Source organism: Carassius carassius, chromosome 4, assembly GCF_963082965.1.
Source record: "Carassius carassius chromosome 4, fCarCar2.1, whole genome shotgun sequence".
NCBI classification, from domain to species: domain Eukaryota; kingdom Metazoa; phylum Chordata; class Actinopteri; order Cypriniformes; family Cyprinidae; genus Carassius; species Carassius carassius.
In genome coordinates, this window is record NC_081758.1 from 22,786,916 (window position 1) to 22,802,970 (window position 16,055).

General features: G+C 36.5%; 1 protein-coding gene across 1 annotated transcript; it reads right to left on the reverse strand.

The window, feature by feature from the left end:
• Positions 1 to 10,205: 10,205 nt before the first annotated feature.
• LOC132139516 (PR domain zinc finger protein 8-like) lies at positions 10,206 to 15,272 on the reverse strand. Its single transcript, XM_059547920.1, has 4 exons — positions 15,066 to 15,272; positions 12,870 to 13,094; positions 12,364 to 12,595; positions 10,206 to 12,075 (listed from the first exon to the last, which is right to left on the reverse strand). The coding sequence occupies exons 1-4, from the start codon at positions 15,066 to 15,068 to the stop codon at positions 10,823 to 10,825; spliced, it is 1,713 nt and encodes a 570-aa protein (XP_059403903.1). The 5' UTR covers positions 15,069 to 15,272; the 3' UTR covers positions 10,206 to 10,822.
• Between the last annotated feature and the right edge of the window lie 783 nt (positions 15,273 to 16,055).

Genomic DNA, 16,055 nt, shown 5'->3' on the forward strand with positions numbered 1-16,055 from the left:
GAATAATAATAATAAAAATAAAAATACAGACGACTCTGTGTTTTACGCACGAGAGAACATGAAAGCAAATCATTTATGACAGGAAAAGAAGCGATTGCCGAAGCTGGGTTTCCAGAATGTTTAGAGCTCCTCAGGTAGCGCTGTTTTTCTCATCCTCGTGCACGAGCGTGAACGTGTTTCACACAGACTTGCTTTAATGTTAGAGGTTCTTAGCACTGATTCTTTCTGGGACAAGCAGGCAACAATAATTAAAATATACAACTATAAAGTTCATATTGGAAAGAGGACCTTGAGGATGAAGACTGACTTTGAGATTAAATGTATTTATAAATATCCAGTGTTGACAAAAAGTAGATACACCCCTGTGAAATCTTAGAAGTAAAAGTATATAGGCTAAAGGTAGCCTATATTTGATAACAAATAAATAAAATAAAATATCTTAGTCAGAACATAGTATTAATGTTTCTTTTAAAGAGCTTTATTTTTGTTTTTCTTAAATGTAATATATTTTTTAATCTTTATAAAGTAATGGGTTACAGTTTGAGGACATGGGTGATGAGTGATAATGCAATGTAATAATTTCAGTGACAATTTATTATCACTGTAGTGATCATTTTTGATTAATGTCCTTGTGGGAATGTTGCTATTTTAAAAACTAAGGTAGAATAGTTGGCACGTTTTGGCTGACCATAAGATTCAGCACAAGGCTTTCAGGAATGAGCTACAGGAACAGTCCACTGAAAAGTGAGGTGTTTGTACTATTTGCTAATGGGCACAGTGCCAAACTATGTGTTACTTGGATTCATTTAATGCAGCACATGTTAATGTCAACACAGAATGAAACAAAAATGTAATATTTAAATGAACAGTGGTACAGTTTCATTAAGACCTTTCAAAGCTTCTAAATTTTTTCCCCATATTATCACTCTATTAATCAAACAACAGTGGTGTCCAGGCCAGTTGTTTCAGTGCAGCTACCTGCTGAACAAAAAGCAGCACATTTTCTCCTTAAAAGACAGCACAATGGGAATTCAATGTCCCTTTTAAAATATCCGAAACATATGAATTTCAATCATCATGTGAAATTAACTGCAATATGCCTGTACAAAACCTAGACTCTGTCACAGTCTCCTGTCTTTCTGTCACTGTCTTCTGTGAGTGTTGTGTTTGTTTGGTGCCATGTGCTCTCTCCTGTCCTTTTCTGACCCACCCACCTTGTCACCTCATTACTGTTTAGTTGCTACACCCGTGTTTCTCCCTTGCTCCCGGACTCATTCACCTTCACTCTGCACACCTCTCAATCACACACACAGCTGTTGCTCATTGTCATGGACTTCTCGTCTCACACACCACTCTGTCTGGCTGTATTATGTTAATGTTAATTGTGTTTTGCATTCTGACTGCTTCTGATTCTGCTCTTGTCCTTGTTATCTGTTTTGTTTTGTTTTTGCCTTGTTTGCTTTTTTGTTTATGTTTTATTCTAATTAAAAGATTATTCCCTGCATTTGGACCCAGACCCTGTTTTTTCTTTGCCGGCTTGTGACAGACAAGAAGTCTTTTCAGTTTTATATATATGTACACACAGATCACAAGATCACTGAGGTTTTAAGAGATAATGTATATAAGAGTATACTGTAAATACTCACATAAATAGTGTTATATTGTCAAATGTAATGTATTCATTAATATTATAGCATTTGAAGATATTGTGATGTAGTCAAGCGATTTGTTTTGTAGACGGCAAGGATCATATAAATATGCATGCTATATACTCCTTATATGCATGAATTTGCTGGATTGAGCATTTGTAGATTTTGCTTAACCCATCTTAAGTTACCTTTAAGATATGATGGCAGCCTTCAGTAATTTGATAGGAATGTGTCCTAAAAACATTACAGTCTTAATCACTAGATAAATGACTGAGACATGGAGGTCTGTGATTTCTGTCTTTGTTTCCCTTGCTGCACAACATGGATTGATCACTTTAATGTTAACAGTGCAGAACTGTTTACCTCCCAAATTGTAAAGTCCATTTGTTTGTGTTGGACCCTCCAGAAACTCCAGTGAGGTAATACACCAGATGAGTATAAACACTGATGATCCTGATAGATTCATCAATGATCCTGGCTATGAACATCTTTGTAGTATCGTGCAGGATTTTCTTGGGGAAGAGTTATTGTTTTGGCACAAGAGATCATTACCTGTGAATTAAGCTGTTGAGTAACAGGGAGGAGATGAGTTTCAGGTACTGACATGAGTGATGACGTCTGGACAGTGTTGAGACTGACCCATTTAAAGATTACTACTCAATAATTGTGTCTGTTGGTTGATGGTTGTTAGATCACATGCTTTGGCAATAATGTTGTAGCTACTGTTGTTATGGAGTCTCCTCCTTCTTGATGAATGATGCTTTTAGAAGCTATACTAAACAAAGAGTAAATGTAACTGCAAAAGATTTTTACACGCAAATATTACATGACATGCATGACTTGCTATGTTTTATCATATAATGTGGAAATTAATTTGTACAAATAGGGAAAATGACTTTATAATGCATTTGGGCAAATATTTACATATAAAGGATAAAAATTTCATTATGGGTTTCTGCAGGTCTTAAAAAGGTTTTTAAAGGTCTTGGAAATTCGCATTTCCACATATTAAGGCCTTAAAAATATCTTAATAGATGTGGAAAGTAGAGCTTAAGATCTTTGCCCGAACCCTACGGGACTCGATGGGACCCGACTTCTTCGGGCTTAATTTATTTAATCTTACGCGGGCTCGGGTCGGGCTCGGGCTCGGGCTTGCGCTCCGGTTTGCGAGAAAAACGAGCGGTCATGTGATGTGTTTCGATTAGCGCGTGAAAGATGCGAAAATGGATGCTGAGTAGGTGCAACGGAGGCTTGCCTCTGGCGATTACGTTTTGGTTGCACCAGCAACTAAAGCAAAGTCTGAGGTGTGGAAAGGTTTTGACCATGTTTATAATTAGAATAATGAGTGAATAATGACGCATCATCAATGAGCGCAGGAGCGCGCTGAAACCATCTAGAGTGTATTCAATCATTTTCCAAAAACATGTAGGCTTAGCCTAATCGCTGTGAGTAATAAAGTTTTTTTAAATGAAAAATAAATATTCATCGAGTCTTAAATGCATAATGTAGACAGAGTATATACGCTAATGTTGGCATTATTCTTTTATTAAATGACTGCTGCTAGTGGCGAGGCAAAAGATGTCACAGAGGACTTATTTTATTTCTTTATTCCAACTTCCAAGTGGTGTAGTCTACGTTAGTTATTAATAAATTATGATAAAACATAAATAAATGACTCATTCTTGACAAAAGGCAAAAGAGTTGTGTGCATGCATACATGAGTCGGGCTGTAAACGGGTTCGGGCTTTTAAAAAGCTGTCAGTCAAAATGTCGGGCTCGGGCCGAAACCTGTCGGGCTCGGGTCCTGTCGGGCCTAACTTTTAAGGCCCGATTACAGCTCTAGTGGGAAGTCTTAAATTCATAAATGCATGGCACGAAATGTTGCATGCACAGCAAAATAAATAAATAAATAACTTTCTTAGTATTTCATCTGCTTTTCCAGTACAAATATCTAAACACCTGAGATGCAAAAAGATATGAAGTCTTGTTTTCTGAGAAACTGAACAAAATTCTGTGAGTTTATGCTTAAAACAAAACCAAACAAAAAATGTTAATAGGGCGTGAAAACTTTTCAGAAAACAAGAAGACTTCTTAGGTCATTTTGCTTCTCAGGTAAATGTACCTTGATTTAAGAAGCTTTTTGACATTTTCACAGGAAAGCAAACCACAGTTACTGAGGAAGATTTGTGTAACCTTCAATTAGTTCCTTAAATTGCCTTTACTTATAGTCTTATAAAGGTCTTTAAATTAAATTTAAATTAAATAAAGGATTAAAATGTACCTTCATAAAACTTTCATAAACACAGTTCTAAAATAGAGAGCAGTTTTCTCATTTTTCTTTACCTGTGACTAGTGTTTTTTTTTAAGCCCTTTCAAAGCCACTGGTTTGGGAATCATAGATATTTGTTTTTTAAGGGAATTTCCATGTGCTTGAGGGTGTTTCTCTGATGATTTGTGTAGATTGCACTATTGAAATAACAATCAAGTTATGTATGTGTATGTGTTTTGACCCCTGAACCACTTTCTCAACCTTAGTCCTTTGCAAACGTGCCTACAGTCATCTGAAACATTCCGCCGCGGCAAGGCGGAACAGGAGAGAAGGTTTTTGCTCTCAATCTAGAGGTTTCCCCAAACCAGATACCCATTTTTTGAGCTGTACTCTAGGGGTCAAAGATTCTCACCCAATTCCCTCCTCCCATTCCTAAGAGTTGGAGCATGAGGCGACATGAAAATGTCCACGCATAGCAAACATGTCTTTTCAAAACAGCCCACGGATCAGCCAAGCATTTAATCTATAATAGATCTAAACACTTGTTTGAACAAAGTAGTCTCCCATTTATTTGTGAGAAAACCAGGGCTGTGTTTTTGCAAAGTGATCGAGGGCATTTGGTGAGGAACAAAGAAGCACCTGTTCACTTGTTACAGACGGAGCTGCCTGTCAGTGAGCAGTGCAATCGCTGACGATTGCTGTCAGTGTAGCCATCAGTACCTACTGACAGATTAGGCAAGATAAAAACGAGCCTTTCCCTCTATAGACAGAGGTAAATAAAAGGTTACAATGTACTTTTAAAAAGTGTCAGTGAGTGTCATCTGTGAAATTTTCCTTTATGTGTGATCTGAAACTGTAGCATTTAATAATTAAACCATTCTCCTTTCTAATACATATAGAGGCTGTTCAATGAGTTGGTGCAATTGTAATTAATATTTATTTTACACAATAATGTATAAAATGTATATACACTTAAATGTATTTAATGTATATATATATGTGTGTGTTCATTATATATATATATATATATATATATATATATATATATATATATATATATATATATATTGATACAAATTTGGGGCCAAAAATTTCACTTTGACCTGACCATGTTTTGCTTAAGTGTTATCTGACATTATTAAAGGGATACTCCACCCTAAAATGCAAATTTTGTCATTAATCACTTCATCGCCGATGTCGTTCCAAACCCGTAAAAGCTCAGTTCATCTTCGGAACACAATCTAAGGTATTTTGGATGAAAACCTGGAGGCTTGAGGCTGTCCCATAGACTGCCAAGTAAATAACAGTGTCAAGGTCCAGAAAAGGTATGAAAAGTCATATTCAGAATACTCCATCTGCCATGAGATGTGCAATCTGGGTTATATGAAGCGACAGGAACACTTTTTGTAAGCGAAGAAAACAAAAAAAAAAGACAAAAAAGTCAATAGTCTCCTCTGTGTCACTCCATATCACCGTGCTGCGTATGCATTTCTGTGTCATCCGCGCCACAAGAATGCGCTGTTTTATTTTAAATCAAAGCTAAATACACATAGAAACAGGGCATCCTTGACAAATAGACATTGCAGTTACATCACAACACAGGTAAATATTCTATATATTTTTCTAAAAAGGTCTAAAATGCAGAACATTTTGAAATGATCACATTCTAGTAAGAAATTTTACAAAAAAATAAATAAATGAAAAAATTCATTGAGTTTGTTTAGCGACAGCCTTTTTTTAAATATATTTTCCACAGTTACCTCTTTCTGTGCTCTATGCATCTTGCTTTAAGTGCCAGGCTTTTGCTCCAACCTCCATTCCTTCATGGCATAGCTGACTCCTATGCCTCTTGTGGAAGTCTTCCCTTCCTCCCCCTATTTTCCCTCTCTAGTCCTTATTCCTATCTAGCAAAACCAACAAACAGTCACATTTCCTCACTCTCACCAATCAACAGGGAGTTTCCTGTGCACTTCCTGTTGCATAAATCCACCTTCATGCCTACCTGACGGCTCTGGCTCAGGGCGCAGTAATCAGAGCTGGACACTCGAAATGCCTGCACAGCGCTAAAAAATATTAGTTCCATATAGTTTTACAGTGGATTTCCAAAGGCCTATATTTTACCACTGCACTTACAGCAGCCTCTCTCTGAGAGCAGCACCCTGTGCACTGTGACAAATGACCCAGAGCAAGAAACAACAACATACCTGCTGGTAGTCAAGATAAAATGTGTGACCTGTACACTGCCTTAGTAAAGCATACAGCTTGTTCCTGTTTATGACATATAAATCATAGCCTTGCATGACCCAGAAACAGCAATGGTGCTGGTGTCTGTATTAACTGTGCATGAATGACTGGTACATCTTTTATGTGGTTGCATAATTTATGTTCAATTGTGGTTCACCCCATAGCATAAGCAGAGCGAACAACAGCTGTGTCTGACATTGTTAGCGGCTGAGCTACTGACACCTGCATGTTCAGTATAACTATATCTATGGAATGTGAACAAGCGCTTTGCTTTGATTTCATATGCATGCAAAAGATAAATCTACTTCTAAAAAAAAAGTGGATCCATAAGCATCAAAGATACAGTTAAATGAGAAATCCATTCACTAAAAATCAGTGTGTCAGTCATTAAAATGAAAAAATGTCAGTTATTTTTCATTTCTTTCTTTCTTTCTTTCTTTCTTTCTTTCTTTCTTTCTCTTAGGAAAAAACCACTAAAATGGATAGTTCACCCAAAAATGAAAATGCTGTCATTTACATATGTCGTTAACTTTCTTTCTACTGTGGAAGACAAAAGAAGATATTTTAAAGAATGTTTCAACAGTTTTTGTCCAGAAAGTAAAAATGTGGTCCTACAATACATAAAGCAGGGAGAAAAAACAAACAAACACATTTTTTAAATATCTTGTGTTTTCCACATAAAGTCATATAGGTTTGAAACAACACAAGTGTAATTTCTTTTTATGAATTTCCATTTTTTAGACTATCCCTTAAAAACAAAAAATATGTTTGAAATAAGATTGTTGGTTAAAATACCCTAGAAAAAATACATTTAAGATATACTTTATAAGCAAGAAAGGAGAGTCAGCAGAAGAAGCCTAAAACCAATTAACAATCTGTTTCTCTATACTATAAGAGTTTGTGTATGACCCATGAAGGACAGAAGTTTGAAGAGGAGAGACAGGTGCAGCTAAAATACTCGCCTGCTCTCAATCTGTCTATTACTCTCAGCCATGCTTAGAATTTGCAAGGCAGAGGCACAGAAGACAGGTACTGTACAAACAGTTGAAGAGGACAGAGAACATGCTAAGTGCAAAAGCATGTCTATAAACCAGATCTGTTCATCTTTGAAGTGTACGCTAAGTGTAAATTTGTCTGTGTCAGCGCGGAGGAAGATTGAATGTGTGGTGCTTTAAAATAACTTAAGCAGCCTGTTTTTCATATAAATAGAAGCAAACAATGGTTGGCAATGACACAATCATAGCTAATCCACTGAATAAACAAGCTGAATAACAAACTGTTCAAGACAATTTAGAGGTTCAAATAAACACATATATTACTGATGTTGATTACACTGCATTCTGGAATATTTGACTCTGATTGGTCCACTGGGGCAATCAGTCGTCTAATGTTCCAGAATATTCATAGTGTCCGTTGCTATACTCAGTATCGGACCACTTATGAACTTTCATTTCTCAAAATTTTTTGTTGTCTGTTCATCCCTATTGTAAATAGTATCTTAGTAAAACAGCATCTCAAAAGAGAAAAAAATGTAGTCCCAATGTGTCCACTGGGAATCATTTGGATTGTTGGATAGTTGTTTTTTGCTAAATCTCAGATGTATAGGTGACAGATTGCTGCTAGATGTGAAGGAAGAGGGAGAGTTAATGTTTTTTATTAACAATTAGAAGGGAACATGATTTAAAAAAATAATGATGTGCATGGATAAATAATTTATTATAAACATTGCAATATTTCAATTAATAATAATAATTATTATAAAAATAAAATGACAGTTGACATTAATATTACTGTAATATTGGTGCATTGTTTTGTCTTGTTGTAAATTGTAAATCGTCAGTTATAAATCATGCATCTGGCTTTCTCATACTTGTCATGATCTCGGATGTCACTGCGTGGTTAGTGTGAATAATCTATAAATACCTCAATCATATACATACTGTTTGAGTTCGGTGTGTTTCACACAGATCTATTTTGATGCAAGGGCCCCATTGCCAAGATGTTACAGAACAACAGGAAGATGAAGGGAAGAGACAGATGCAGGGAAGAGCAGTTCACCATAGGACAAAATCACGCGTAAAGTATGAGAAGCTGGCCAGCTAGGTTAGCCAAGGGTGACCACATTGGTCACATGTGAGAAGGGTATAAACTGAGCCTGACCGAGAGGTGCTGAGTGATACTGTGACAAATGTAACTAGAGCTTATGAAGGGATGGATGACTCCAGTCACAAAACATGGGTCAGGCAATAAATATCTTCAGAAAGTATTAGTGACTATCATCATCTCCCAGCCCATTACCTCATAATCTCGATTGAATTATTTGATACATTTTTATGATTGGGTATAGGGTTTGTTTTTAGGTCAACTTATTTAATTAATGTCACATTGAACCAAATTTAAGTGCTTCATATAGTATTGTTGTTTCCCCTTACTCCGAAGAGCCCTTAATAAAGTAACTAATTAATATAACTACATTATTTTAACAATGTTTTTGTTGTTGTTGTTATTTTACATTTAGTTATTTTATAATTAAAATAACTAAATGATTTGGAGCTGGTTGAACTTTGGATTTGTTGTCTCTTCTGTGGACCATTAGGCGGCAGTCTAAGGCTCTGCAATAACAAGCAATCACAATTCATTAAAAACAAATCTTGAATTGGTTGAATTTTTCATAATAAAAGCATGGTGTCACTGTTGAGCTATTTCTACAGCTTGTAGCTTCCTCTCGGGTCCTTGGTTTCAAGAGCCACAATGCAAGTTCTGATTTAATTCTATTAACTGTAATTTCTATTTGAAAAAGACATATAAATGTAATATAAAGCTAAGAAAAAAATCATATTGTGTTTTAGTGTCTAATAAAACAATAATTATAAATCACAGTTTATTATGACAGGTATATATTGACAATGCTAAGGTGGTAATACTTATATTTTATTGTTATAATTGTGGCCCAATAATAAATATGTAATAAATGTCTAAATTGAGATCAGTTTTAATTAGAGGGCGTTTGTGTTTTTTTTTTTTATACATTATGCCAATGTAAATTTACACTTAACCTTTCTGCAACATTAAAGGCTGTTGTTTCATTGCATTTGTTAAACCGAGTTAATTTTCAGTAGCCTATAGTTTAAGTCTGTTTTACCTTTTCATAGCAATGGGGTCGAGTAGAATTTGCTTTTATCCTAATTTTCTGAAGCAAGCATTCTACAGGATTATAATAACACAAAGAATGAATTAAACAAAACGATTAACACTTTTAATGTATGTTATGCTTAGTGTAGTGTAATGTTTAGTGTAGTGACACTACAGCAAGACATAAAGCAGCCGTCTTTCGTTTATTTCTTTATTTAACTTGTTTGCTATTTTTATTGTCTAAGAATTAAAATAACCTTTACCAGAGTTGAGATCGTGATTTGAAACGATTCGCTATTTCAGATTTGAATTCAGTATACTTGCTTTCCTTTGAAGTGGAAATCTTACTTGTTTAAAAATAATAATAAAAATGCTGTTAATATTATAATAAACTATAGTAAATGCGGTTAATTTATACTTTTTTCGTAGGATACTATTTATTTTTTAGACAAATGTCTTTTTACTGTTGTGTGTGTGTGTGTGTGTGTGTGTGTGTGTGTGTGTGTGTGTGTGTGTGTGTGTGTGTGTGTGTGTGTGTGTGTGTGTGTGTGTGTGTGTGTGCGTGCGCATTTCTCCACAAAAATAATATGTGTCGAATATATTACAGTCGATGAATGGTACATTTTTTAGTAATATAGACTTATTGGATTGCCGCTGATTTACCCAAGACAAATGAGTGCTGAAACTGTAGCAGCTCAAACCAGGACATGAGCATATAGGTACACCATGGTATAAGAGTTTTTGTATGAATTATGGCTCTTTTTTAAAAGGAAACTACCAACAACTGTAAATACAGTACCAAGCATTGCTCTGCAATCCTCTATTAAAAGGGTTAAATTACATGTATGCTGTTTAACGTTTAATTCCTTGTCATTTTTTATTAAGGAAGGCATAATTAATCACACAATCAATTGAAAATAAAGCTATTTTATTGTCAAAGCATTCAACATGATTAGATAAACTATCAAATAGTAAATTTCAGCAATTTTTAAAGGAAAAACACTGAATCCATTTCTCACAGACACAAAATATTACACTTTGTATTCAAACAAAACAAGTATTTACATTGTTTGGAATAGACTGCATCTTATACCAATAACTATAATTCACATGCACTCTTTAATACACTTCAACATCATGTCCCTAATGTTTAGTATCCTTATGCATATATACATAACATGTCATTGAATAACTCTCAGTGAAATGATCTGCATTTAAATTGATTTATATATATTATACATTAATATTTACAAAATCCAAGGTACACTTACATTATTATTGTCCGCTTTTTTCAAATAAGTACTTCATATAATAAATATATTTTAGGGTTTTTAAGTCAAAATGCATCTTCATACACAAAACATGACATTTGAAGAAAACATACTATTTAAACGGTAATGTCTTTTGAAAATGAGAGCAAAACGGGTTGGGATTAATCCTCCAGATAAACCTTATTTCCTTTTGATAAAAAAAGCAAGAAAAAAGAAAGAGATGAGAAAGAAAGAAAAACAAATAAATCCTCAAAAATTCAGTTGTGAGAGGTCATGTGCCGGGAAAGGTGGTGCCGCTCCCTGAAAGTCTCATTACAGATTGGACATTTTAACTTTTCTTCTCTCCTTCTTTTAACAAGAGGTTCCATGGCATATTCCTTTTTGTGGTGCGAGCGCATGTGGTAGACCAGGTCAGAGGTCATGCGGAAGGAAGCATTGCATTTGGCACACCAGTTCTGGGCAGGCAGACAAAGTGAAGTAAATGAAGGGGGCAGAAGCGTGAGAGCAGAGGGCATTTGCAGCTGGATGGGGCCTGAAGTCTTGGGCCAGAAGGCTGTGGTGTATAGAAAAGGGTTCTGTTTTGCAATGCCACCCGGCACAGGACAGTTGCTGCCTAGTTCTGAGCCTTGGAGCTTTGCGGCGAGGTGGTCTGCCTGGTAGAGTCTATTGGAAGAGACAGTGTCGCCCACTGCCGGATGGCAGTCTACTGCTGGCAGAAGTTTGGGTGCCATGACAAGAGGTGATAGCTGTGAGAAAGTGCGAGACGGCTGGCTAAAGGCACTCTTTCTCTCCGAGCCTCCACCCCCCTGCTGGGGCACCGAAGTGAAAGCGCTTCCAATTGACGAGGTCTCCATTCGGGACTGTGGGAGCTGAGTCTCACTGAGAACCTGTCTGATGTTGAGGTGCTTTTCAGCCGGGTTGCTGCTGGGCCGGCCAGCCTCCTTGTTCTCCGAGTTGGAGCTGGAGTTTTTACCGCTGTGCTTCAAGCTCTGAGGTGACTTTTTGACCTCTGTGAAGGCGCTCCTTTTGGTTTCCGTCGACTCTGAAACAGAGGGTGAGAAAACCCGCCTGCTCTCATCCAGACCGTACGCTCCACGGTACTGCTGTGCCGAGTTGGCCAACTCCTCTTTGGACTTGGGAGGCTGAGATAATCCACTGTTTCTGCTGTCCTCCATGTCAGAGAACTTGCGCTTTCCTGAGTTCTCGCTCAGGATCTCGGCCTCTTTGTCGCTCGGTGGACTGGTTCTGTTATTCTCCAAATCCCTGGCTAGATTATGGAAGTCTGTGGATGGCTTTCCTTCCTGTGGATTGGAGAAGCCATCAGATCGGCCCAGTTTGAGACTGGACCTGGCAGGAGGTAGACTAGCCTGGTCACTGGCATCAGTGGCCTCCTCCTCTGGGCTGGCCATGCTTTGTAGTCTCTTAATACAGCGGAATCTTAGATGAGCCAAAAAGGGAAATTCAAACTGGAAACGCTGGCTACAGTCTGTGCACAAAAAGAGTGATGTTCCTGCAACACATAATTGATGGGGGGGGGGGGGCATTTTAGAAAAAAATGTCCTTCAACAGTTACATAATGATAGGATAATGCATAATTTTATTAAAACATAATTAAAAAATTCTGTCAAATATTACTTTACATATATAAATAACGCACTGTACAACTTTTTTCATGTGTATAAATTGTTTAAAAATCTTTGATAAATCAATATTATGCAAACACCTCAAACTATATTTACAGAGTATTTAAGCACAAACAACTTCTATTTTTGATCATGTGTTGATCTTCAAAGTGTACCTTTGCTTTTGGCTTGATTTCTGCCTGAGCTCAGGAGCAGCAGCTCAATGAGATCCTTGCCATACCACACCAGCAGCTCTTCATCTTTCTCTATTCTCCTCAGTGACCTGAAGAAAAGCTGGCTGTTCTTCACATAGGCCTCGAGGTTCTGTTCATCTCTGTCTCTCGCCGACTGAACCAGCCTCAGCCACATCAGGCCTTCTGAGGAACTGTTGGCAGCTGACGTGTCCACCTATCCAGCACCAGTAAAGCAGTCAGAATATCTACTTCAAACATTTAACTGAATACTTAGAGTCGTCAGCAACTAAGTATCAGTAATTAATTTCAAAGAATAAAAATTCCTCTACCACATTTAAACATTTGTGTATTAATGGGGGAAATAATAATAATAATAATAATAATAATAATAATAAAAGAATACTGCAGTTAGCCAACCTAGGCCTATATGTTTGAAATAAATACACATTTCAAACATGAAAAATAAAAAAAATAAAGCTTGACCATACCCTGAAGATGTAAGGCGCCGTCCGTTTGTCTGTGGACTTGAGAGCGATAAAGGCGATGCTGTCATACAGTGAAGTGTGACTCAGAACACATGGGCCAAAAATGGCATTTTCCGGGATGTCACAGGTGGTGTACACGCTGGTAAATATATCCGTTAAACATTGCTGCATCGTTTTTGCGTCACCATCCCAGCCCAGTCTCTGCGAACACGATTCCTCCATCATTTGCTGTAAAATAATAAAGAATAATAATATCACAAAATCACCATTTATCCATTATAAAAAGTATGTAATTATTTTTCATATTTTTCTCAGTTCTGATTTGGAGTTCTAAGTGAATCTACTGCACAAACCATTTAATACAATCTCCATGTACGGAGTCTTTTTTAAGCTATTTCTATTCGATTGATAAATTAGGCCTTTTGTTGACATGTTATAGTAGCATATTATTATTTTTGATACTGTATGCCATAGGTATAATCTATGTTATAAAATGTAAACATATAGAATTAAATGTTTTTATTAATTCTGTAAACAAGGAGAAGAGTAATCGAAGAAGAGAAGGTCGTTTCTTACAACGCATTAACTCGATTTCAAAGCGTGTCTGTGACGGTATTACATTAATAACTCTCAATGTGTATTTTCTGATTTATCTTCCACTTGTCGGAAATATTTTACATGCTTTTCACAGCGATAAAAATCTGGCCTTATGAGATCGAATGGATTCAATAGCACTGTCAAAGTCGCTGATTTCACGTCAGCTAACCTTTAGCTCCATTCTACAAGAAGAAGAGTTCAGATGCAAAAGCCTCTAAATGCCATCTGAAATTTTAATCTAAAATTAGGATTTTTATCAGGCTCCTATATTTATGTTCAGTTATTTCACTTTAATAGCCTGGAAAAGGACCTGCACATTGCCATTAAAGTAAAATGACTCAACCTAAGCATAGGAGCTTGATTAAAAATCCTAATTTTAGATGAAAATTTCAGATGGCACTTAGAGGCTTTTGCATCTGAACTCTTCGTAGGCTATGTCTCCTTATTACCATAATCCACCATTTTCTTTAATTAAGGCAGCACACGGAGTTAAATATGTTTTCTTCTCCAAACCCCTAATGCAAATTTACACATGAGCTTAATCTCTCGTAGCTATTTTGTTGCTCCTGAATTGGAGTTTACTCGTGTAACTTGTTAAACACAAGTACGTTTTTAGTAGCATTTAAAAACAGTGGGGAAATATTTAATATCTATTCCATATTGCTCATATCTGTTTTTTTATAGTTTTATTATAGTTTCAACAGACAATAACAGTGGTATAGTTGGGACATATTTGCTGGGATTTCACTCGATCACCCAGCTTTTTGATGAGGTCAAAAATAAAAATACTGTGAAAATTATTTCTAACGACAAGAGTGGAGGGAAATGTTGCTACTGCAGATAGTTTTATAGATAGGTAAAACGCAGCTCGAATTGTGTTCAATTTCGCAAAAGACGTTTATTAAAAACATAGGCTATTAAATTTACAAATTAGTTTACAGTTTTTCAACAGGCTGCGGTATAAAGCAGAGCGGTTTGTTTTTTACTTCTTATTTATTGCTCAAATAAAGTAGGCTTTAAGACACTGACGCGAATAATACAAAAAAAGAATGAAATTGTGAAAATAAAAAAAAGATTTTTTTTTTTTTCTGCAAAGCGATTAAATAATGAGGATTCTAGGCTATTTCAGATGGACATGTCCGGCTCTCGATTGTAGGCTATTATCAAGACACAAATGCTTCAAGTTCATCCATAAAAAGCCTTGGTGTGAATTTTGCCCTTAATCCTTTCACGATCTTCTCCTTTTGTAGCTGTGAGGTCACAGTCTCACTCCTGAGAATCACACAAAGGACCCAATGAATATGCATTTCAACTAAATACTATATTAGACCCATGAATAAATGCGCATTTCTAAAATAGAGGAGACGAACCCATTGACCCCCTGCTTCAGACTAAACTTTATTGCGCTTTTTTAAATCTGAGGTCTTGTTGTAATTCCAATTTTAAGACTTTATGACGTGTAGCCAGTTTCCCTGATTCAGTGACTCGTCTACCATCTGCGAGCTTTGCATGGTTGCGAGGATGCTGTTTGGGCACTCCATAGCCCCATGTTGTCTATTACTAGCCTCCGGCTGATTTTATTGCAAAACTGTCATTACTCACCATGGTACTAGGATAAAATAATCCACAAAATGTCACAATTGCAGTCAGTATATCTTCAAGTATGTGTTCAGCGGCTCCGATGAAGTCCGTGCATTCAGTACATTTCCCCGTCTGTCGAAAGTGACAGTGTACCGACCGTCTTATGATTCGCGAGCGCAGAGAGGCGTGCAGATGGGGCCGACACACTGGCTGAGTGGCACCCACATACACACTTTTTGTTTGCAGCACATAATCTGCCCAATGAGGCGTGACACGCTTCGTCTCCTCCCTTTAACTCCTCGGTCGCCGACAGCTAGCTAGTAGATGCAAGGTGTCTATGCTGAAACACTGTAAAGTGCACTGCAATCACTAAAACAGATACAAATTGGCAACATATTTCATTTTTCGGTTATATTAAAAAAAAACAATTTTCACTTATTTGGGGTTTTTTCATTTCAATTAATTGTAGTGTTGTAATAATATTCAAAAGATGATGCTTATGCTATTTTTGATTGTATTCTGCACAGTGTTGTTACATTTAGGTTCAAAAACTGCATGGTGTGTGGTTGCAGACCTTAACTGTAAAAAACAAAAACAAACAAACAAAAAAACCTGGGGCGATGTTGCATGCATTACGGGATGACTATTTTCAGTTCATAACTAAATATGTCATTATATCAGCCTATGTGGGCTATCTTTTTGTTACTGTTAGCCTTTATGTACTTATAATAACATAGGTGATAAGGCACAATGGAAGATCACATGGTGACTTCTACTGTGACCAATAATAACAAAGACAGAGCCAGTATTACTCACACAAACACCCTAAGGGGAACACACGTGACACCTGAGAAGTAAACATCAACTAAACATACAATGCAACAAAAAACGCTTAAAGTAACTTTTCAAATAAAATCCAAACAAATGTGATGGTTTGCACAGAGAATTTTGGGAAAGCCCTTCCAATTAATAATAAAGCTCAAAATGTTATGTGTGTTAATATACAAATGT